We start from the raw sequence: 22,473 nt of genomic DNA on the forward strand, positions 1-22,473 counted from the left end.
TCTGACCTAAATCCAATAGAGAATCTGGGCTCTTTCACACGGTCCGCCTCCGTAGGCGGAACCGTGCTGCTCAGCGGGGATCGATCCGCCGATCCCCGCTGAGCCGGCGGATGACAGCTCCGTCTCCGCTTGCAGTGCGGAGAGGGAGGTGTCACAGCTCCTGCTGCTCTCTATGGGGGATCGGATGAGAGCGGACCGCCTGTCTGCTCTCATTCGATCCGATCCGATCCCTGAACGGATGGAAAAATAGGGTTTCCATCTGTCCAGATTTCATGGACAGGATCGGATACGGATGGCAGCGGGTGTCAGTGGAGGTGTCTCCGCTGACATCCGCTGCCCCATAGAGCTGCATAGAGGATCCGATCAGATCCGCCTAAAAAACTGACAGGCGGATCTGATCGGATCGCCCGTGTGAAAGAGCCCTAAGGGAGTCTGGTGGGGGGGGGGGTCTTGCCTCTAAATGCCCCTGCATGTTGCCCTACGTGTATATTATATACAACTCAGCAGGAAAAAAATAGTATGTACAATTCCAGAGGTGTGTATATGCAAAAACTTGCTAATATAATCGAACACACTGAATAAAAGATCAAAATTGCTTGAAATATGTGACCAACATTAGTAACTAAAGTAGTTTTAACGAGTCTGGACTTGTCCGGCTTGATCACCCTACCTGCTCAGTGTGTGTGCTTATCTCCACTTGGATAAAATAATAGTTAACCAGTTATGCCCCTAACTCGTTTTAGCTATGGGCTTATTCATTTTGTCAATAATTCTTCTATTACTTACAATACAGAAGAGATACAATATTGTTTTTTGGGGGCATACAATACTATTTTCTGGTGGTATTATTCTCTGAAAGTTTTTGTATTTGCTCTAATTTTTATGGTAATCAATGTTTTTTTCAGTTTGACCAGCTATAATTTTATTTTTAATGCTACACTTGTTCCTTTTATCTAAATATCAAAATGATATCTTTAGTCCATGCAATTTCTAATATATTATATTCTTAAATTCTTTCAGGGTATTTTTAAAAAAAGAATGCATACTTTGACACCTATGCTACAAGAACCAAAAAGAATTTGGGATTACAAAGCCCTGCTCTTCTTCCCCTTCATTCCCTAGGACTTCTGGGACAGATAAGAGCAATTTTGATTTGCCACATGACTGCTTAAACCGATTGGAATAGCTGTGATCTGTCTTGACGTCACAAAGGAAAGAAGAAGGAGAAGAGCAGGGATTTCAAATTCCAGGACTGCTCTACCAGCTGCATGGGCAGTGCAGTAGGGACCAGGGAGGTGAGGAGGTGTAGGGTGTTAGCCTTGGTTCACTCCTTCGCATTTTTACAGCCCGCGTTTGCGTGGGCATGACAGCCCATTCATTTCAATGGGCTGCCGTGCCTGCGTTTCCCACAGAAAAAGGTGCATGTACCTTTTTCAAAATGCAGCCCGCAGGAAAATTGCATGGTCATTTTGAGCATGCGCTTTCCCTGTGGTACCCACACCCACATAAGTGCTGCATTTTTACATGCGTGGGGGTGCTATTCAGAATGAATGGCAGCCCCGCACGTTTTCTCACAGCAGCTCGTTTTCACTGTGGGTGGTTGCGGATGCAGGAATCGGGAATAGGACCGGGAATCGCGGGACTGAAAAACGCAGTGTGAACCTAGGCCTTACACTCTACACCCTCCCACCTCCCTGGTCCCTGCCACACTTGCATGGGTGATTAGCTGCCATAAGCATAGGTGTGAACCGACCTTAAATTCCCTTTTTTAATTTTTTTGTGAAAAGGTAAACCTACACTTGAAAGTGTTACTAAACCCAGGACCCTGCATTCACTATATCTGGTCTCCCACAGTACACAGAACATGGAAATGCAATTATTTTAGTACATATAAACTGCTAAATACCTTTTCTCACCAGCAGTATATATATATATATATATATATATAGCAGTCTTGTGACTTCTATCAGTGCCTGGTTAAAGCTTGTAGGATGAGTTTTCATACTGCACTGGCTATCCTGTCAGTATGCAAGACCCCTGACCCTCTGCCTGGACAGTGCTGATTGGCCCTGTGCTAATCGCATGCACTCTCTCAAGAAAAAAAAACTCTCTAGCAATACACACCAAACTAAGCACGTGCAGCCTGACTCCATTTACTCTGTCTTATCTGGACATGTTCTGGTGGCAATGTAAGAAGGGATGGATCTGTGCATACAGGATCAAACAGCCTTTTTACACAATGCAGAGGAATAACCCCTTAGGTTCCACAGTGAGTATAACAAGCATGCTTTACTGCATATACAGACTGATAATACTGTTTTGGGTTTAGTAACACTAACTTCAGAAGACCTAATAGGCCATTAAATCAGAGTCATGTTTTTTTCAGTGTGACCAGCTATTTTTTTAAACACAGCTAGTTTGATTTAAAGTGTAAATTCTACTCTGCAATTTGTTCATTTTATAAAAGGTTGAAATTATGTCTCCAGTCCATTCCATTATTTACTGTCGTGTTCATAGGTTTACATACCCTGGCAGAATTTATGATTTCTTGGCCATTTTTCAGAGAATATGAATAACACAAAAACTTTTCATTCACTCATGGTTAGTGTTTGGCTGAAGCCATTTATTATCAATCAACTGTGTTTACTCTTCTTAAATCATAACAACAGAAACTACCCAAATGACCCTGATCAAAAGTTTGCATACCCTGGAGATTTTGGCCTGATAACATGCACAAGTTGGCACAAAGGGGTTTGAATGGCTATTAAAGGTAACCATCCTCACCTGTGATCTGTTTGCTTGTAATTAGTGTATGTATATAAAAGGTCAATGAGTTGTTGGACTCCTAACCGACCCTTACATCTTTCATCCAGTGCTGCACTGACGTTTCTGGATTCTGAGTCATGGGGAAAGCAAAAGAATTGTCAAAGGATCTGTGGGAAAAGGTAGTTGAATTGTAAAAAACAGGAAAGGGATATAAAAAGATATCCAAGGAATTGAGAATGCCAATCAGCAGTGTTCAAACTCTAATCAAGAAGTGGAAAATGTGGGGTTCTGTTGAAACCAAACCACGGTCAGGTAGACCAACTAAACTTTCAGACAAAACTGCCAGGAAAATTGTTTGGGATGCAAAGAAAAACCCACAAATAACTTCAGGTGAAATACAGGACTCTGAAAACATGTGGTGTGGCTGTTTCAAGATGCACAAGTAGGCACTTGAAGAAAGATGGGCTGCACGGTTGAGTCGCCAGAAGAAAGCCATTACTACGCTAATGCCACAAAGTATCCCGCTTACAATACGTAAAACAGCACAGAGACCAGCCTCAAACCTTGTGGCACAAAGTCATTTGGAGTGATGAGACCAAAATGTAGCTTTTTGGCCACAACCATAAATGCTACATTTGGAGAGGAGTCAACAAGGCCTATGATGAAAGGTACACCATTCCTACTGTGATACACAGAGGTGGACTGCTTATGTTTTGGGGATGTGTGAGCTACAAAGGCACAGGAAATTTGGTCAGAATTGATGGCAAGATGAATGCAGTATGTTATCAAAAAATACTGGTGGAAAATTTGCATTCATCAGCCCGAAAGCTGCGCATGGGACGTACTTGGACATTCCAACATGACAATGATCCTAAACACAAGGCCAAATTGACCTGTCATTGGCAACAGCAGAATAAAGTGAAGGTTCTGGAGTGGCCATCTTAGTCTCCTGACCTCAATATCATTGATGAGCCACTCTGGGGAGATCTCAAATGTGCAGTTCATGCAGGACAGCCCAAGAATTTACAGGAACTGGAGGCTTTTGCCACGGAGAATGGGCAGCTTTACCATCCGAGAAGATAAAGAGCCTCATCCACAAATACCACAAAAGACTTCAAGCTGTCATTGATGTTAAAGGGGCAATACACGGTATTAAGAACTGGGGTATGTAAACTTTTGATCAGGGTTATTTGGGTAGTTTCTTTTCTCATTACGATTTAAAAAGGGTGAACACAGTTGATTGATAATAGATGGCTTCAGCCAAACACTAACCATGAGTGAAAGAAAAGAGTTTGTGTTATCATTTATATTCTCTGAAAAATGGCTAAGAAATCATAAATTCTGCCAGAGTATGTAAACTTATGAGCACAACTGTATATAAGTTTCAAAAAATCATTAAGGGTATTTAAAAAAAATACTCATATTTGTTTTTGACACCTGAAACAAAATGAAATGAATGAAAATCTCGAACAACATTTTCCCTTTATTTACATTTTAATTGGCTATTTTTCTCAGTTGTGCCCCAACTGTGAGCACCTACAGTGCCTTGAAAAAGTATTCATACCCACTGACATTTTCCACATTTTGTTATGTTACAAGCAAAAACGTAAATGTATTTTATTGGGATTTTATGTGATAGACCAACAAAAAGTGGCAAATAATTGTGAAGTGGAAAGAAAATGATAAATGGTTTTCAAAATTTTTTACAAATAAATATGTGAAAAGTGTGGCATTCATTTGTATTCAGTCCTCTTTACTCTGATACCCCAAACTAAAATCTAGTGGAACCAATTGCCTTCAAAAGTCACCTAATTAGTAGATAGAGTCCACCTGTGTGTAATTTAATCTCAGTATAAATACAGCTGTTCTGTGAAGCCCTTAGAGGTTTGTTAGAGAACCTTAGTGAACAAACAGCATCATGAAGGCCAAGGAACACACCAGACAGGTCAAGGATAAAGTTGTGGAGAAGTTTAAAGCAAGGTTACATAGTTACATGTGAGTTAGTGAGGTTGAAAAAAGACATCAGTGCATCCAGGTGAACCCTTAATGTGTGTGTGTGTGTGTGTGTGTGCGTGTACTGTTACCGTACATTGTATACCCCTTTGTGTTGTGGTCTTTAAGGTGCCCATCTAATAGTTTTTTGAAACTATCGATGCTCCCTGCTGGTACCACTTCTTGTGGAAGAGAATTCCACATCCTTACCGCTCTGACAGTAAAAGAACCCCTTACGTGGTTTAAGGTTAAACCGGTTTTCTTCTAGTTTTAGTGAGTGGCCCTTGTCTTATTGTATTCCCTTTCTCTGAAAAGTTTATTCCTTATGCTATGGTTACCAGTACAGTATTTGTACATTGATATCATATCCCCTCTCAATTGTCTCTTCTCCAGATAGAATAAGTTCAATGTTTGTAGTCTTTCCTCATAGCTGATGTCCTCCATTCCCCTAATTATCTTTGTTGCCCTTCTCTGGACTCTCTCCAGTTCCAGCACATCCTTTCTGAGGACGGCATTTTCAAGATGTGGCCAGACCAGAGTCTTGTAAAGTGGGAGAATAATCTCTTTATTTCTGGAGTGAATACCATTTTTTATACATGCCAGTATTCTGTTGGCTTTGCTTGCAGCGGCTTGGCATTGCATGCCACTGCCAAGCCTGTTGTCCACTAGGACCCCCAGGTCCTTTTTCCATCTTAGATACACCCAGAGTTCCCCCCCTAGCGAGTAACTTGCGTTCATATTTCTGACACCCAAGTGCATTACCTTACATTTTTCAACATTAAACCTCATCTGCCATGTAGTTGCCCACCCCAATATTTTGTTGAGGTCTGCTTGTAAGGTAACAACGTCATGTATAGAACATATTGGCCAGCTTAACTTTGTATCGTCCGCAAATACCAAGATTGTGCTGGATATCCCCCTCCTCTAGGTCGTTTATCAATAAATTAAACAGGATTGGTTCCAGAACAGATCCTTGGGGGACCCCACTTTCCACAACCGCACCAATACAAGTACTCCCCATTTATCACCACCCTCTGGACTCGCCCCTGGAGCCAGTTCTCTATCCAGGTACTCACCCTATGGTCCATACCTACGTTCCTTAGTTTGTACAATAAGCGTTTGTGGGGAACTGTGTCAAATGCCTTTGCAAAGTCCAGATACGCCACATCCACAGGCCATCCTTTTATCTAGATGGCAGCTCACTTCTTCATAGAAGTTTAATAGTTTGGTCTGGCAAGAACAATTTTTCAAGAATCCATGCTGATTACTACTAATAATACCGTTTTCATTACTAAAGTCTTGTATATAGTCCCTTAACATCCCCTCCAAAATTTTGCAGACTACTGATGTTACACTAACCGGCCTATAGTTCCCCAGGATATATCTTGGCCCTTTTTTAACCATTTTACCACTAGCCACTGTGCTGCTACTGCGGCACAGTGGCTCGTTATCGTCCAGTGACGTAGACCTACGTCGCTGGACTCCTCCCCCTGTAGGCGGCGTGCTCCCGCTGTTTTCATTCACAGCGGGAGTCGGGCCAGGGGAGGAGCGGCGGCGATTGCTGCTAATCTGCCCCGATCGTCGGGGAATCCAGTTTGGAGATCCGCCCGCCTGTGTAAACAGAGCGGGCGGATCTCCTAAGTGACAGGGAGTGACAGATCGGAGTGTTCAGCATAGCTGAACATCCGATCTGTCCCTGGCTCACTCAGTCACCTCCCCCCCCACACGTTAGTAAGCACCAGGCATACATTAACCCCTCCCTCTCCAATAAAATTAACCCCTTCCCTGCCAGTGTCATTTTTACAGTAACAGTGCATATTTATAGCACTGATTACTGCAGTAATGTCACTGGTACCCCCAAAAGTGTCAAAAATGTCAGTTAAGGGTCCGATCTGTCTGCCGCAATGTCGCAGTCCTGCAAAAAAAATCGCAGATCGCCGCCATTACTCGTTAAAAAAAAAAACACCAAAAATGACAGAAATCTTTCCCTTAGTTAGTAAACGCAATAGCTTTTGCGCAAACCAATCAAAATACGCTTATTGCGATTTTTTTTACCAAACATGGGTAGCAGAAAACAAATTGGCCAAAAATTTAAAAATAAATTGGTTTTTACATCTTTTTTGGGGGGAATTTCATATAAAAAAAATGTTAAAAATATTGTTATTTTTTCAAAATAAACGCTCTTTTTTTGTTTATAGCGCAAAAAGTAAAAATCGCACAGGTGATCAAATACCACCAAAAGAAAGCTCTGTTTGTGGGAAAAAAAGGACGTAAATTTCGTTTGGGTACGGCGTCGCATGACTGCCCAATTGTCAGTTAAAGTCGCATAGCTCGGAATCGCAAAAAGTGGCCCAGACGTAAGACAGCAAAATGCACTAGTGGTAAAGTGGTTAAATATCGGTACCACGTTGGCTTTTCCCCAATCAGCTGGCACCATACCAGTCTGTATACTATCCATAAAGATCAAAAACAATGGTCTGGCTATCACCTGGCTGAGTTTTTTAAGAACCCTCGGGTGCAAGCCATCCGGTCCCGGTGATTTATTTATGTTAAGTTTTTCAAGTTTAGTTCTAAGTCTATCTTCTGTTAACCATGAGGGTGCTTCCTGAGGTGTATTATTTAGTTTAACATTACAAGCTGGGTAAGTGTAGCCCCCCCTTTTTTTTTTTTGTGAAGACTGAAGAAAATAATTTATTTAGCACTTTCGCCTTCTCTCTGTCCTCTGTGGCTAGATTCCCTTTGTCGTTTTTAATGGGGCCAATGTGTTCTGGTCTCGCTTTCTTACTATTGATATACTTAAAGAATTTCTTGTTTTTTTTTTTTTTTACTCTGTTCCACTATGTGCTGTACATGTTCTATTTTAGCCGCCTTGATTTCGCCTTTACATTTAATATTGCACTCTTTGTAATATTGGAATGCTGCCAATGACCCCTAAGCCCTGTATTTTTTGAAGGCCTTCTCTTTAGTTTTAATATGCATTTTTATGTTGAAGTTTAGCCACCCAGGGTTTATCTTTGCTCGTTTAAACTTATTCCCCTTTGAAATGCACTGGCCAATCCCATCATTTAGTATGTTCTTGAAGCAATCCCATTTTTCCTCCGTGTTCTTTGTTCCTAGGGTTCTATCCCATTTGATATTGTCTAGCAAAGAGCGCAGTTTAGGGAACTTGGCTCTTTTGAAATTTAGTGCCCTTATATTACCCTTGAGTTTCCTACTTTTATGATTTATACTGAAACAAATTGACCTATGGTCACTGTTTCCTAAGTTGCCCCATATTTCTATATCTGTGATCCGGTCTGTATTGTTGGTAATCAGTAGGTCTAGTACCGCATTTTTTCTTGCCGGTGTGTTCACCATCTGACCCATGAAATTGTCCTGCAAAACATTTAGAAAATGCCGAGCCTTAGATGAATGCGCCCTTCCTTCTGCCCAGTTTGTATCTGGATAAATAAATTCTCCCATCAAATGACATTTCCCATCCTTGATGCCATTCCAAGCTGTGATAGGAGGTCCGTCTCCCCCCTCCTCCCTCTGGTTTGATGGCCTATAGCATATGCCCAATATTACTTTCCCCATAGTGCCTTCCCTTTGAAGTTCTACCCATAGGTATTCTACCTCCTCCTTAGCTCCATTTTTGATGTCGTCCCTCATATTTAACTGCACACTGTTCTTAATATACAGACATACCCGTCCCCCTTTTCTACCTGCTCTATCTCTGTGATATAGGGAATACCCCTGAATGGTCGCCAGCCAATCATGAGAGCTGACAAACCAAGTCTCTGAAATTCCCACAAAATAGAAATCCTTCTAATACATTAGCAGCTCCAGTTCTCCCATCTTGTTGGCCAGGCTTCTAGCATTTACATACAAACCTCGCAATTTTGTCCAGTTGCATACTATATCCTTGTTCGATGTTTTTGGGCTGCACTTGCAATTTGTCCCCCTACCCACCTTGGGTTTAGGAACTCTGAACACCCTACTGCCAATGTCCCCATTAATGCCTGCTGAACCTTGCTCCGCCTCTTGCTAATTCTACATCTGTACCTTCCCCCATCACCTAGTTTTAAAGCCCCTCTAACTTGCTGGCCATCTTTTCTCCCAGTACAACTGCACTCTCCCCATTTAGGTGCAAACCGTCCCTACTAAAGAGCCAGTAGCTGACTGAGAAGTCGGCCAAGTTCTCCAGGAACCTGAAACCCTCCTTACTACACCAGCTTCTCAGCCACTTGTTTACTTCCATAATCTTCCGCTGCCTCTCTGTCGTGGCTCGGGGTACAGGTAGTATTTCTGAAAATACTACCTTAGAGGTCCTACTCCTCAATTTAGCTCCTATGTCCCTGAAATAGTTTTTTAGGACTCTCCCTCTCCCTCTGACTTTGTCATTGGTACCCACGTGTACCATGACAGCTGGGTCTTCCCCAGCCCCACCCAATAATCTGTCCGCCAGGTCCGTGATGTGCCGAACCTGAACACCCGGTAAACAACAGACAGTTCGGCACTTACGGTCTTTTTGACAGATTGCCCTCTCTGTCCTTCTTATAATTGAGTCCCCTACCACCAGAACCTGTCTTTCCTTACCTTTAGCCTTGTTCCCGCCTTCACTGGAGGAGTTCAACCACTGGCAGCTAGGGGCGTTGCTCTGCTCCAGCAATGCTGGTCCCTGACTGGTTTCCCCAACATCATGCAAAAGGGCATATTTATTGGGATGCTCCAGCCCAGGACCGGCCTCTTTTACTCTTTCCTCTCTACCCTTCCTAACTGTCACCCAACTACTCTGCTCTGCTGCCTTCACCCTTGTCTCTTCCCGCCTCTGTGCTGGCCCCTGCCGGCATCTGACGGGTACATTCCCAGCTCTCCTTCAGTATGGAGATTCGTCTCAGTGTTGCCAGTTGCTTCCCTAGATTCAGGACCTGAGCTTCCAGGGAAGCGACGTGCTTTCATTTTGTGCAGCTGTATTCGCCCTCGATCGACTGATCGAGGAACGCATACATGCCACAAGATGTACACCGAGTCACATCTCCACACGCGCCGGCCATTGTATCCACTTATCTAATCTAATGGGGATTGGGAATTTAACTCTGTTCTGTGTAGCTGTTTTCTAGCTTCCTAACTCTAATTTCTCACGCTCAGATACTCTTTAACCACCTCCCACCCGGGCCATTGTAGATATACGGCCGGGTGGGAGTCTCGTCCTTCTGAATGGACGTTCCGGAATGTCCTTCAGAAGGAGAGAGATCACGCCGCCGCGGGCACGCGCAGCGGCGCGATCTCGATGTGCCTGTGTCCCTAGGACACAGAGCAACAAGACTCGGCAGGAGGGCCCTGTGATTGGCCCTCCTGATCACATGACGGCTGTGACCAATCACAGCCGTCATGTAATGTCAATACAGCCGTTGTAACGGCTTCGATCTCTTCTCCTCCTGACAGATCCTGTCAGTGAGGAGAAGATCAGAGGATCGATTCTGCAGCCGGGGTGATCAGTGAGTATTTCTAATTACTCACTGATCACAGGGGGGGGTCTGTGCTGGTAATCAGATGATTGATTACCAGTGCAGCCCTGGGGGGAGGGGATGCCACTAGAGCCACCAGGGATGCCCACCCATGACCACCAGGGATGCCCACCATGGCCACCAGGGATGGCAAACAGGGCTCAGAGAGCCTGCCAGTGGTGCCGCCCACCAGTGCCCATTATTGCCCACCAGTGCTGCCTATCAGTGCCCATCAGTGCCCCCCATCAGTGCCGATCAGTGCCGCCCATCAGTGCCACCCATCAGTGCCCATCAGTGCCGCCTATCAGTGCCCATCAGTGCCACCCATCAGTGCTCATCAGTGCTGCCTATCAGTGCCCATCAGCGCTGCCTATCAGTGCCCACCAATGCTGCATATCAGTGCTATCTATCAGTGCCCATCAGTGCTGCATATCAGTGCTACCTATCAGTGCCCATCAGTGCTGCATATCAGTGCCACCCCATCAGTGTCTCCTCATCAGTGCTTGTCAGTGCGGCGTCATCAGTGCTCATCAGTGCAGGAAAAAACGTATCTATTTACAAAATTTTATAACCTAAACAAAAAAACTTTTTTTTTTTTTCAAACTTTTCGGTCTTTTTTTATTTGTGCACCAAAAAAGAAAAAACCTGGCGGTGATCAAATACCACCAAAAGAAAGCTCTATTTGTGGGGAAAAAAGGGCATAAATTTGGTTTAGGTACAGTGTTGCATGACCGCGCAATTGTCATTCAAAATGCAACAGCGCTAAAGGCTGAAAATTGGTCTGGGAAGGAAGGGGGTTTAAGTGCCCAGTATTGAGGTAGTTAATACTTAGGTACTTTTCAACACTCAGGTACTCATACTTAGGTACTTAGGTACTTTTCAACACTCAGGTACTCACACTCAGGTACTTTTCAACACTCAGGTACTTGTCAACACTCAGGTACTCACACACTCACTCTCAGGTACTTTTCAACACTCAGGTACTCACACTTAGGTTAGGTTATAGACAAATATCCCAAGCTTTAAACATCTCACAGAGCACTGTTCAATCCATCATCCAAAATTGGAAAGAGTATGGCACAACTACAAACCTACCAAGACATGGCCGTCCACCTAAACTGACAGGCCAGGCAAGGAGAGCATTAATCAGAGAAGCAGCAAAGAGGCCAATGGTAACTCGGGAGGAGCTGCAGAGATCCACAGCTCAGATTTGAGAATCTGTCCACTGTAAGATTCTGGTACCTTCGGTATCCTTATAGGTCATTTCCTTCTTCATATTGCGTCCCACCTTTTCAGCTAGGTGGAACGCATATACCTTTAAGCCGCATGACGTCATCACTAAGCGCCGCTCTGAGCGGCTATTTCAATCGCCGGCTTCTCTCTCACAAATTGTTCGTTCAAACCGCATGGTATACAGCCTTGTCTTACGCTGCCGGAGCCTCCAGCTATTGCCATACCTGGATAGACCGGAACCTCGCTATTGATCCCGTATCTCGCTACCCGATCATTCACTCATTACCGGACCCTTCAGCTTACTAATCTAACTAGTGATAAGTACCCCACAGGGGATTCCTTCCTATCAAACTTACACTATCTACTTCTGCATACTAAGGACTGTTACTATCTATGCATTACTATTTCTATCATCTGCACTGTTACATAGATTGCTAGCTCTTGAGTCTACTACCATCTATATCCTTGCACTAAGTTAGCCTCTCTTGTACACTCCATCTGCTGTCCCCTACCACCTGTTATTGCACATGATTGCTAACCTATCTACCATCATCTACAACTCTCCTGAACATTACTATTGAGTGCTCATCATTGCTATCACAACTCACGCCTTTCCTTTCAGCACATCACCTCTATACTATCATATACAACCTATCACTCCAGGAACATCTTATTGAGTGTTTGTATATTGTATGCTGAAGCAGGCTGGCCACAATGATGAGTCTGGAGAGTAGACATATGCCGGTTTTCGGTAATTCGATATATCGCGGTATTGCATAGCCACGGTATTGTTATTGTGGCATTTTTAAAATACCGAGTTTCTCTGTCAAGTCTGCCTGACTTGTGAATTGATACATTTCAGTGAGCTGGATGACTCATTCACTCACACAGCTAACACCTTTCAGCATTAAGTCTCCTAACTATAAACAAAAATGATTACATTTGTATCTTTTCCTTCCCTCTGCCAGGGAGAAAGGAAGTTTAACCTCTTAAAGACTGGATCTTTTTCTGACACTTGCTTGCAAGTTAAAATCAGTTTTTTTTTTTGCTAGAAAAGTACTTAGAACCCCCAAACATTTTATATATTTTTTTAGCAGAGACCCTACAGAATAAAATGGCGATTGTTGTAATATTTTATGTCACACTGTATTTGCGCAGCAGTCTTTCAAACGCAATGATTAGACTTTAATGAATAAAAAAAAAAAAAAAAACGTAACAGTAAAGTTATCCCAATTTTTTTTTTTTTTGTTACACAGAGAATCGTGATCTTTATTCCAAGCTAAAAAATCGTGATTCTCATTTTGGCCAGAATCGTGCAGGTCTAATATACACACACACACACGCATAGCAGCCCACATTACATTAGTATATAGCCATCAAGCAGTGTCTGGCCTACCTGGTGATGACTGGTCCTGGCGCTCTGATCCGATGGCCTGGTCTTTAAAGGGGCAAATCCTTGCGATCCAGAAGTGGTTAAACCTGCAGGAGGACCGGTGTTTTTATCTATTAATGACTTTACTATTGCTTTAGGCCTGGTTCACATGTATGCGGGTTGGTGGTTCACATGTATGCGGGTTGGTGGTTCACATGTATGCGGGTTGGTGGTTCACATGTATGCGGGTTGGTGGTTCACATGTATGCGGGTTGGCGGCCCACATTTGCACAGGCATAGCAGCCCATTGATTTGAACGGGCTGCTATGCCCTCATTTTCCGCAGAAAAAAGGTGCATGCAGCATTTTTTTAAAATTCAGTGGCCTTGAAATCCATCCTGCTTTTGCACCATGCGACTAACCTGCAGTTCCTGCTCTGGCAAGCTTTCTGCATTTTTTGTATACGTGGGCACGGCATTTAAAAATAAACAGTTTGCGTGTGCAGCAATGGCAGGTAAGTCGCATGGTGCAAAAGAAGGATGGATTTCATGGCCACTGCATTTTTTTAAATTCTGCATGCACCTTATTTCAGCTGAAAAACGCAGGCATAGCAGCTCAAGCCCATTCACATCAATGGGCTGCTATTCCTGTGCAAATGTGGGCCCCCAACCCGCATACATGTGAACCAGGCCTAAAGCAATAGTAAAGTCATTTATAAACAACACCTCCTTCAGGTTTAACCACTTCTTGACCACAAGGATTTGCCCTCTTAATGACCAGGCCATCGGATCGGAGCCGAGCGCCAGGACCAGTTATCACCAGTTAGGCCAGACACTGCTTGATGACCTATTTTAGGCCTGGTTCACAGAGTCTGTACTGACTGACTATATAATAATGTGCAAAAGTGAACCAAAGCCCCTAAATTCAGCAATGAAATTGAAGTGAGGTGGAAATTTAATAATTTAAATTTAATAATAGAATACCGTGATAATACCGTATACCGTGGCAAAACCTTAATCAATTAATCGCAGCATGAAAATCTGATACCGTCACAAGCCTACTGGAGAGTTGGACATGGTGATTCAACACATCTCTACACGACTACTGAGTGGAGATTCTGCAGCTGCAAATCCAACTCTCTAAACAAACGCTAGAGCGTTACATCCACAGGACAACTATTAGTTGTGCACTCCACAAATCTGGCCTTTATGGAAGAGTGGCAAGTTAAAAGCCTTTGTTGAAAGAAAGCCATAAGTCCAATTTGCAGTTTGTGAGAAGCCATGTGGGGGATACAGCAAACATGTGGAAGAAGGTGCTCTGGTCAGATGAGACCAAGTTTGAACTTTTTGGCCTAAAAGCAAAACGCTATGTGTGACGGAAAACTAACACTGCACATCACCCTGAACACACCTTCCCCACCTTGAAACATGGTGGTGGCAGCATCATGTTTTGTGGATGCTTTTCTTCAACAGGGACAGGGAACAGCAGGACAACGACCCTAAACATACAGCCAGAGCTAAAATGGAATGGTTTAAATCAAAGCATTTTCATGTGTTAGAATGGCCCAGTCCAAGTCCAGACCTAAATCCAATTGATAATCTGTGGCAAGACTGGAAAATTGCTGTTTACAGACAATCTCCATCCAATCTGACAGAGCTTGAGATATTTTGCAAAGATGAATGGGCAAAAATTTCACTCTCTAGATGTACAAAGCTGGTAGAGACCTCCCCAAAAAGACTTGCAGCTGTAATTGCAGCGAAAGGTGATTCTACAAAGTATTGACTCAGATGGGCTGAATACAAATGCACGCCACACTTTTCACATATTTATTTGTAAAACATTTTGAAAACCATTTAAAATGTTCCTTCCCCATTACAATTATTTGCCACTTTGTGTTGGTCTAACATAAAATCCCAATAAAATACATTTACGTTTTTGGTTGTAACATAAGAAAAGGTGGAAAACTTCAAGGGGTATAAATAAGTTTTCAAGGCACTGTATTTTGCGAGATAATTCAGCCTCACATCTGTTGCAGAAAATAGAAGTACTAAGCACCACTTTTTTAAATAAGTACAGATATTTTCATTTTCATAGCAGCTCACTTATTTATAAAAAAAAATGTGTATGGAAAACTTGAAGTAAAGATAGAAGAAGTAACAGATTAGCAACCCTAAAAAATAAGACAATATTGATGAATGCCCCTTCATTGTGATTATCTGTTCCTGAAGATTACAATGTATCTATTTTTGATGACATTTTAACAAGCTCTGACCACTGACTGTCAATGCCGAAAGAGCTGCTAATAATAGGTCTGAAACGTCAGATGTCAAATTGACAGCCGACCGCACCAGCAACACATATGGAGACTCTAAAGGCCCGTACACACGTACCGATCGTCGGCATACAAACGTCGGTGGACGAAGGATCTGCCGATTGTACGCGTGTTAGTATGGTGCCTCCGACAGATGTCTGCGCACAATCCGCGGACAAAAGTCTTTCGTGCAAACATGAAAATATTTGTATGCCGACACCAGAACGGACGATTGTTCGCCTGTCAGTACACAATTCGGCCGACAGACCGCAGATTTGCAAGACTGGGCATGCTCAGAAAATAGAAAACACAGGGAAAGTTAACCATTACATGACATCACTTCTGCAGTCGGCGGACAAAATTCTTGTGCTGTCCTTGTGCTGTCTTTGCACTTTTCAGCAGACACCGACATCCCGGGGAGAAAAGAGGAACATTTGTAAGCCGACCATCGGTACGTGTGTACGGGGCTTTAGACAAATAAAGTACATTCTACTCTGACGGGTTATGCTATCAAAGTAGAACTTGTTATGCCTTCCAAACAAAACCTTGCAGTTCCTATAGTATTTTGTATGTGTTTTATATTTAGGTTTAGGCTAGGAGGTATACATCTTAAGGGCGTATGGCCATTAGCAGTATCCCAACCAAGTGATCATTTTTTGTGTATTTCATTGTGTAAGGCCCTTCACACTTGCAAATGGGGCCAATTGTGATTAGCTGTGGGAGACCCAGCAAGAGCTCCCTGCAATTAACTGCAGGCGGAAATCAATGGGAGCTGACAGCTCCAGCAGCTCTTCACAGCTGATCGCATGTATTCACTCACGCAGCGATTACCTGCGAATGACCGTCTGCATCCAGGGCCGATCATACACAGGTTATTACTGCAGGAACAATTACATGCGATCGGCCATGGGGGCAGGAGCTATCAGCCTCCCATTGCTTTTAATGAGGCTTTCCGCCCTCAGCTAATCGTAGACAGCCCTGTTCAGAAGAGTGGATGGGACCTTAATCAACTATGGTAATCATTGATCCAGCAATATATAATAAACCACCTAAAATGTAAGAGATCCTGAAAGCATGGCCTGTTGGGCATATCTAAGGACTGTAGCTGTGAAACACTGACATATAATGCCATTATAAGAGGCATTACTGTGATATTAGATTTTGCCTGTAGGTGGCCCTGTGAGATCTAATATGACAGCCACAGTGCAATGAGACAGGTGTGATAGGGGTTATCCCTTATTGCAGGGATCCTCAAACTATGGCCCTCCAGCTGTTGCGGAACTACACATCCCATGATGCATTGTAAAACTCTGAGATTCACAGACATGACTAGGCATGATGGGAATTGTAGTTCCTGAACAACTGGAGGGCCATAGTTTGAAGACCCCTGCCTTATTGTTATTAATAGGGGACAGAGAAGATATGGATAGATTTAGAATTTGCCTTCAAAGTGAATTTCTTAGCTTTTTTAAATATTTAAAACTAATAAGACTATCTAAACTTGCAGGTGCCTTATGTTAGCTTGAAACCCTCTTATCTTGGGTGCACTCTTTTTCTGTAGAGCTTGACTTCAGCATCTTTGGGGCTAAGTGCTGCACCCTATACTAAGCCTCACCCTCTTGACACCTTTATCCTATAAAAACCCTTTAGTTTCTAGTAAAGATGCTGTAATTAAACTAAGGGCAATTTTTTTTTGTTCATTTTGGATAGAGTAAGGGAGGAATATAACCCGTCAGTTTTTTTTTTTTTTTGCCATCTGTGTCCCATTGATTTTAAACAGGAATGTATACTGGGTTTCATACATAACATTCTTTTTAAACTAAAATCATTAAGAAATGCCAGATAAATTTCACATATTGCATGTTAATAATTTGCATTCAAATTTTATATCAATAGGTGGCTACTTCTCATATTTTGCAGGCTGTCATTTGCTGTAAAGCTTGTTTACATACTGAAGTGGATGACCCATCAGCAATGACTGCTGTGCTGTTTCTTTAGCTAACCCACAATGCTCTGAGAATTCTCTGTTGTGTATTAAATATTTTAATATTTTTTGTATATCTAAGATTGCAAATAGATGAAAAACAGATGTAAATCTTTTTAAAAATGTAAAAATATATATATATATATATATATATATATATATATATATATATATATATATTGGAATTGTCCAAAAACCCGCAGTGGCATTTATTGCAAAACGTGCAATGCATGTTTGGGTGCCATGCATTGTAAAAATGGCACCGAAACGCGGTGCGATTTTGCCGTGATTGACGCATGATAGCATCGTGCTATAATAGCGGCAAAACATGACTAACAGGTGAAGCTTGTCGACCAAAAAGGAGCCGGAGCTTCTTTTGGTGGACAAATGCACATAGGGCAGTCCATTGCAGTGAAAGGGCTGCCTTATGCATGGAATCATGTGAAAATCACCCACACAGAATCGCATGCGGAAATACAAGTTCCCGCTATGGAAAGTTTGAATGGGGGCCTAAGGCTTCATGTACTCTAGCAGCTCCTAAACTTGAGTTTAGGAGCTTTTGCCATTTTTTTTTTTTTGTCAAAGCTGCCAAACTCAACTCTATAAAAGCAGATGTGTACACATCAGCTTTTAGCAGAGTTTAGGAACTGCTGCGGTTAGGTGAGCTTCAACCTCCCCTTTTTCCCGGCCGCGGGAAAATGCAAAACCGCTGCAAAATCGTGCCGCAATTTTGCCATGTTTTTTGTTATCCCGCGTCAGCAGTAAATGGATAGTCAAGGCTACATGAAGCCTAAGACAGACTGGGCTGTGCTTTGTGTGAAAGGCAGTGAAGAGAAATTGTGGTCATTTGGGTCTGCATTTAAATTCATCTGCATTTATTAAGAAACCACAAATAGTGGGAAAATCTTTTAGAAACCGACAATACAGAGGTAAAAAAATATGTTTGTGAGTATGTTAATGTTTTTATTATATTGCCCCTGAAAATGTATTCAGAGGTGTAGCGACACTTGTATAATGTGTAAAGGGGTAAAACCACAAAACAACTGACATTTTTGCTTTGGTTCTATGTTATATATAATTTAATTAAACAGATTGAGAATGCTTCTTTCTTCTTTTATATTGATAATATAAATTGATGTAGTAACTGTGGTTCTTCCTCTGCAGCTCAGATTGGCATGGTATTTGGCCAGAAGGTTTTGAGTTACATCATTAATCTATGCCGGGGTCAGTATGATTTCTTGGAGCGCCTTTCTGAGTCATTGATACTCTACCTCCTGACTTTCTTGGACCTAGAGGACATTGCTCAGCTTTCCCAGGTCTCACATACATTCCAAAAGGTAAATATTGTATATGGCTGTATCTGCTGGCAGTTAGTGAACTGATCAAACATAATGTGTAAACTAAAAAGGTGTAAACTTCAGTTGTAAGACTGCAAGTCCTATTTTGTGTGATTTTCTGTATATGTCCAAAGCTTACAGCAGATGTTGACATCTAAGTTCATTTTTTTAAATCTAAATTCCAGCATCCCTATGTACCAATATACCTTTTAATGTTCCTCTTTTGCAGAAAAGAAAAAGCTTTCTATTTGTTCTAGACAAGCCCTTACCTCAAACCTCAATGTCCTGGTGAAAACTCCTTCATTAGCCGTCATGTATTGGATATTCAGGACGGAAGAACCAGTAGAAGGAAAAAGCTGACCTTTCACACAGCTTTCCGATCACGTCCGCCTGTCAGTTTTTCAGGCAGATCTGATCGGAAGCTCCATGCACCTCTATGGGGCAGCGGTTGTCAGTGGTGACATGTCCGCTGACACCTGCTGCTGTCCGGTCCGATCCTATTCATGAAATCCAGACGGATGGAGGATCGGATCGGATGAGATTGGATGATCCGATCTATCGTAGAGTAGAGCGGGACTCTGACAGGTCCGTCTCTGCACAAAATGGGCCTGTCATCCCCCTGCTTAGCGGGGATTGACAGATCAATCCCACACTGAGCAAAACAGAGCAGAACGATGTGTGAAAGGACCTAAAAGCAAGGGAAGGGAGAAAACAGACAAGACTTCTGGTGTAGTAAAAGGATCAAAGGGCTTTATTAACCACTTCATCTCAGAAAGGTTTACCCCCCCCCCCCCTTCATGCCATTTTTTGCAATACGACACTGCGTTATTTTAACTGACAATTGCACAGACGTGCGACGCTGTACCCAAATAAAATGTATGTCTTTTTTTCCCGCAATTGGAGCTTTCTTTTGATGGTATTTGATCACCTTTTAGGTTTTTATTTTCTCTGTCGCTCATTGACAGACGCATAAATCCATATCTTGATATCCATAGGGTTATACTGCCCCCTACAGGAGTAGGACACTAGGCAGGAAAAAAGTTCTGGCCACACCTATGGGCAGTCCCAGGGGGTATATCCTCTCTCTCCTTGCTATAGGATGTCAGTTTTTTTCTGCCTAGTCAGGAGTAAGGACCTAAGTTCCTTGCTGGGATCTTTGGTCCTGGCAAGTTTTTTTTTAGTTAGCTTTTTTCTCCAGTTGTTCCTGTGAGATCTTCAAGCAGGTATGTCGGATCTGGGCGACGGGCTGGATGTTGAGATCCAGTGGTCACCCCAGCCGGCCTACGAGCGCGTGCAGGCCCTAGCTCCGCGTTGGGTCGGCCGCGACATAGTCCCACTGGACGGGGACTGGCCCCGCGAGTTAAACGTCTCGCCAGGTCGCCTACGACCAGTCTGAGCCTGAGTCGCGGCGTCCTTGTTGGCCGACAGCCCCCCCACCTCGGTGGAGAGGGGTTCTGTCAGGAGTTGGCGCCCGCCTGTTCCGGTATGGTGAGTAAAATGTTCCCCCTCTCCCCCTGACGGGTTTTGGGGTGGACGCGGGCCCCTCCCTGGGATGGTCGGACCCTCATGATCCCGGGTTCCCCTCTGTCCTAGTGGGTTGTGGGAGATGACTCCAGAGGGCTGAATCTAGGTTACAGGCCGCAGACAGGGGCGGTGGGGTGTGCCGCCGGTGTTGACCTAAACGATCGTGCGGGGGGGTTACTACCTGTGCTTTTCAGGCCCATCTACCGATCGATCCAGGGGGTAGGCACGCAGGGTCCCCTTTTTTGACGCTGCGGACCGCGCGGGGCCGCAATTTTCTTGTAGCCTACATGTAGGGTTGCCAACTTTCTGAAATGGAAATAAGGAATGGGGGGGGGGGCGGGGGGTATGGGCGTGGCGGGGGATGTTTTTTCCAGTGCAAATATCTTTATATAATTATACTTCCATAACTTTTTCTTTGCTTTCCTTACCATTTTATTTGCTACTCTCCCCCCCCTTTTTTTTTGCTCTCCTTCTGCTCTCCTTCCCCTTTTCTCTGCTATCCTTCCCTTTTCTTTGCACTTTCCCTTTTCTTTGCTCTCCTTCTGTTTTCTTTGCTCTCCTTCCCCTGTCTTTGCTCTCCTTCCCCTGTCTTTGCTTTGCTTTCCTTACCATTTTATTTGCTACTCTCCCCCCCCCCCCCTTTTTTTGCTCTCCTTCTGCTCTCCTTCCCCTTTTCTCTGCTATCCTTCCTTTTTCTTTGCACTTTCCCTTTTCTTTGCTCTCCTTCTGTTTTCTTTGCTCTCCTTCCCCTGTCTTTGCTCTCCTTGCCCTGTCTTTGCTCTCCTTCCCCTGTCTTTGCTCTCCTTCCCCTGTCCATCCATTTTCTTTGCTCTCCTTCCCATTTTTATTGCTCTCCTTCCCCTTTTATTGCTATCTTTCCCTTTTCTCTGCTCTTATTCCCCTTTTCTCTGCTCCTCTTGCCCATTTTTTGCTCTCCTTCTCTTGTCTCTGCTCTCTTTTCCCTTTTCTTTGCTCTCATTTCCCTTTTCTTTGCTCTCCTTCCCCTTTTCTTTGCTCTCCTTCCCTTTTCTCTGCTCTCATTCCCCTTTTTTTTTTTGCTCTCCTTCCCCTTTTTTTGTTCTCCTTCCCCTTTTCTTTTCTTTGCTCTCCTTCCCCTTTTCTTTGCTCCTTCTGTTGTCCTTCCATTTTCTTTGCTCTCCTTCCCCTTTTCTTTGCTCTCTTTCTGCTGTCCTTCCATTTTCTTTGCTCTCCTTCCCTTTTTCTCTTTGCTCTCCTTCCCCTTTTCTTTGCTCCTTCTGCTGTCCTTCCATTTTCTTTGCTCTCTTATCCATTTTCTCTGCTCCTCTTCCCCTTTTTTAAATCTCCTTCCCTTTTCTCTGCTCTCCTTCCCTTTGCTCTCCTCCCTGTGCTCCTCTTCCCCATTTTTCTGCTCCCCGTCCCATTTTGTTGTCTCTTCTTCCCATTTTATTTGCTCTCCTGATGGGATGATCATGCTCTCCTTCCTCTTACGCTTTGCCTAATATCCCTTTTCTTTGCCCTACCTTCCCCTTTCCTCTGCTCTTCTCCCCTTTTCTCAAGTTCTGCTTACCTTTTTTTCTCTTGTGCTCTGCTTGCTTTCTTGCAGCAGCAGCTAGTTTTCTTTTTTCTTCGTTTTCTTTCTTCTTCTTCTTCTCTTCTTCTTCTTGGTACCGCGGGCGCCGGGCGGGGAATGCAGGGAGGGGTTACGTCACGACGTCATCGGCACGGCATCGGCATTGCGGAATTGGTATTGGTCAGAAGGCGGAGGGGAGGGGACACACAGTCACAGTAGTCAGTCACTACATGATGAAAGTGAGTCACGAACACCAAGGTACCGCGGGGAATACGGAACAAAGTGCGTTCCGTATCAGTTTGATACGGAACAGCACTTGTCTGTGTAAAATACGGGACGATTCCGTATTTTACGGAACGGTTGGCAACCTTACCTACATATGCTCTGCATGGCGGCGGCCATCTTGGTACACCCAGCTCGTCTTGCTTGAGAGCTGAGCAGCTGTGGGTGTTACTGAGGGCGTGTGAGGGGGCGGAGACCCTCCCTAGACCCGGGAAGATTGCTCCACAAGACTTCCTGTCATGTAGACAGCGCTGAGAACAGTCCTGTTTGAACTCTGGTGCATTGTGTGGTGAGCCTTTTGGGGGTCTCTTTTCTCTATCTGCGGGGGTCTCGAAGCACGCTGTCTGACCACTAAGGGGCGCTGTAGTGCTGGGGGATTCTTTACAAAAAAAAAAAAATTTTTCTTTTATTTTTCAATTTTGTCATATTTTGCCATCGATGCACTTCCGGCGGTCCTGGAGTCTTTTGTGTCCCGGGTGGAGGTGGCCTGTCAGGGACGGGGGCTAAAAAGCGGCCCCCGCCTACCCCTGTCTCGTCTGATGCCTCAGATTCTGAGCCAGTCGCTGCTGCTGTGGGTCCCTCCTCTGGGGCTGCTGTGTCGTGCCTGTCTCCTCTGATAGTGAGGATGACCT

General features: G+C 43.8%; 1 protein-coding gene across 1 annotated transcript in view; it reads left to right on the forward strand.

The window, feature by feature from the left end:
• The window catches only part of FBXO36 (F-box protein 36), a 146,288-nt gene that overhangs the window by 66,816 nt on the left and 56,999 nt on the right, over positions 1-22,473 (forward strand). The window contains exon 3 of the mRNA XM_082249188.1: positions 18,311-18,483. Within this exon, the coding sequence (XP_082105314.1) occupies positions 18,311-18,483 (173 nt within the window). The remainder of the gene's footprint in view (positions 1-18,310; positions 18,484-22,473) is intronic.

Source organism: Pelophylax lessonae, assembly GCF_965119305.1.
Source record: "Pelophylax lessonae genome assembly, chromosome: 3".
NCBI lineage: Eukaryota > Metazoa > Chordata > Amphibia > Anura > Ranidae > Pelophylax > Pelophylax lessonae.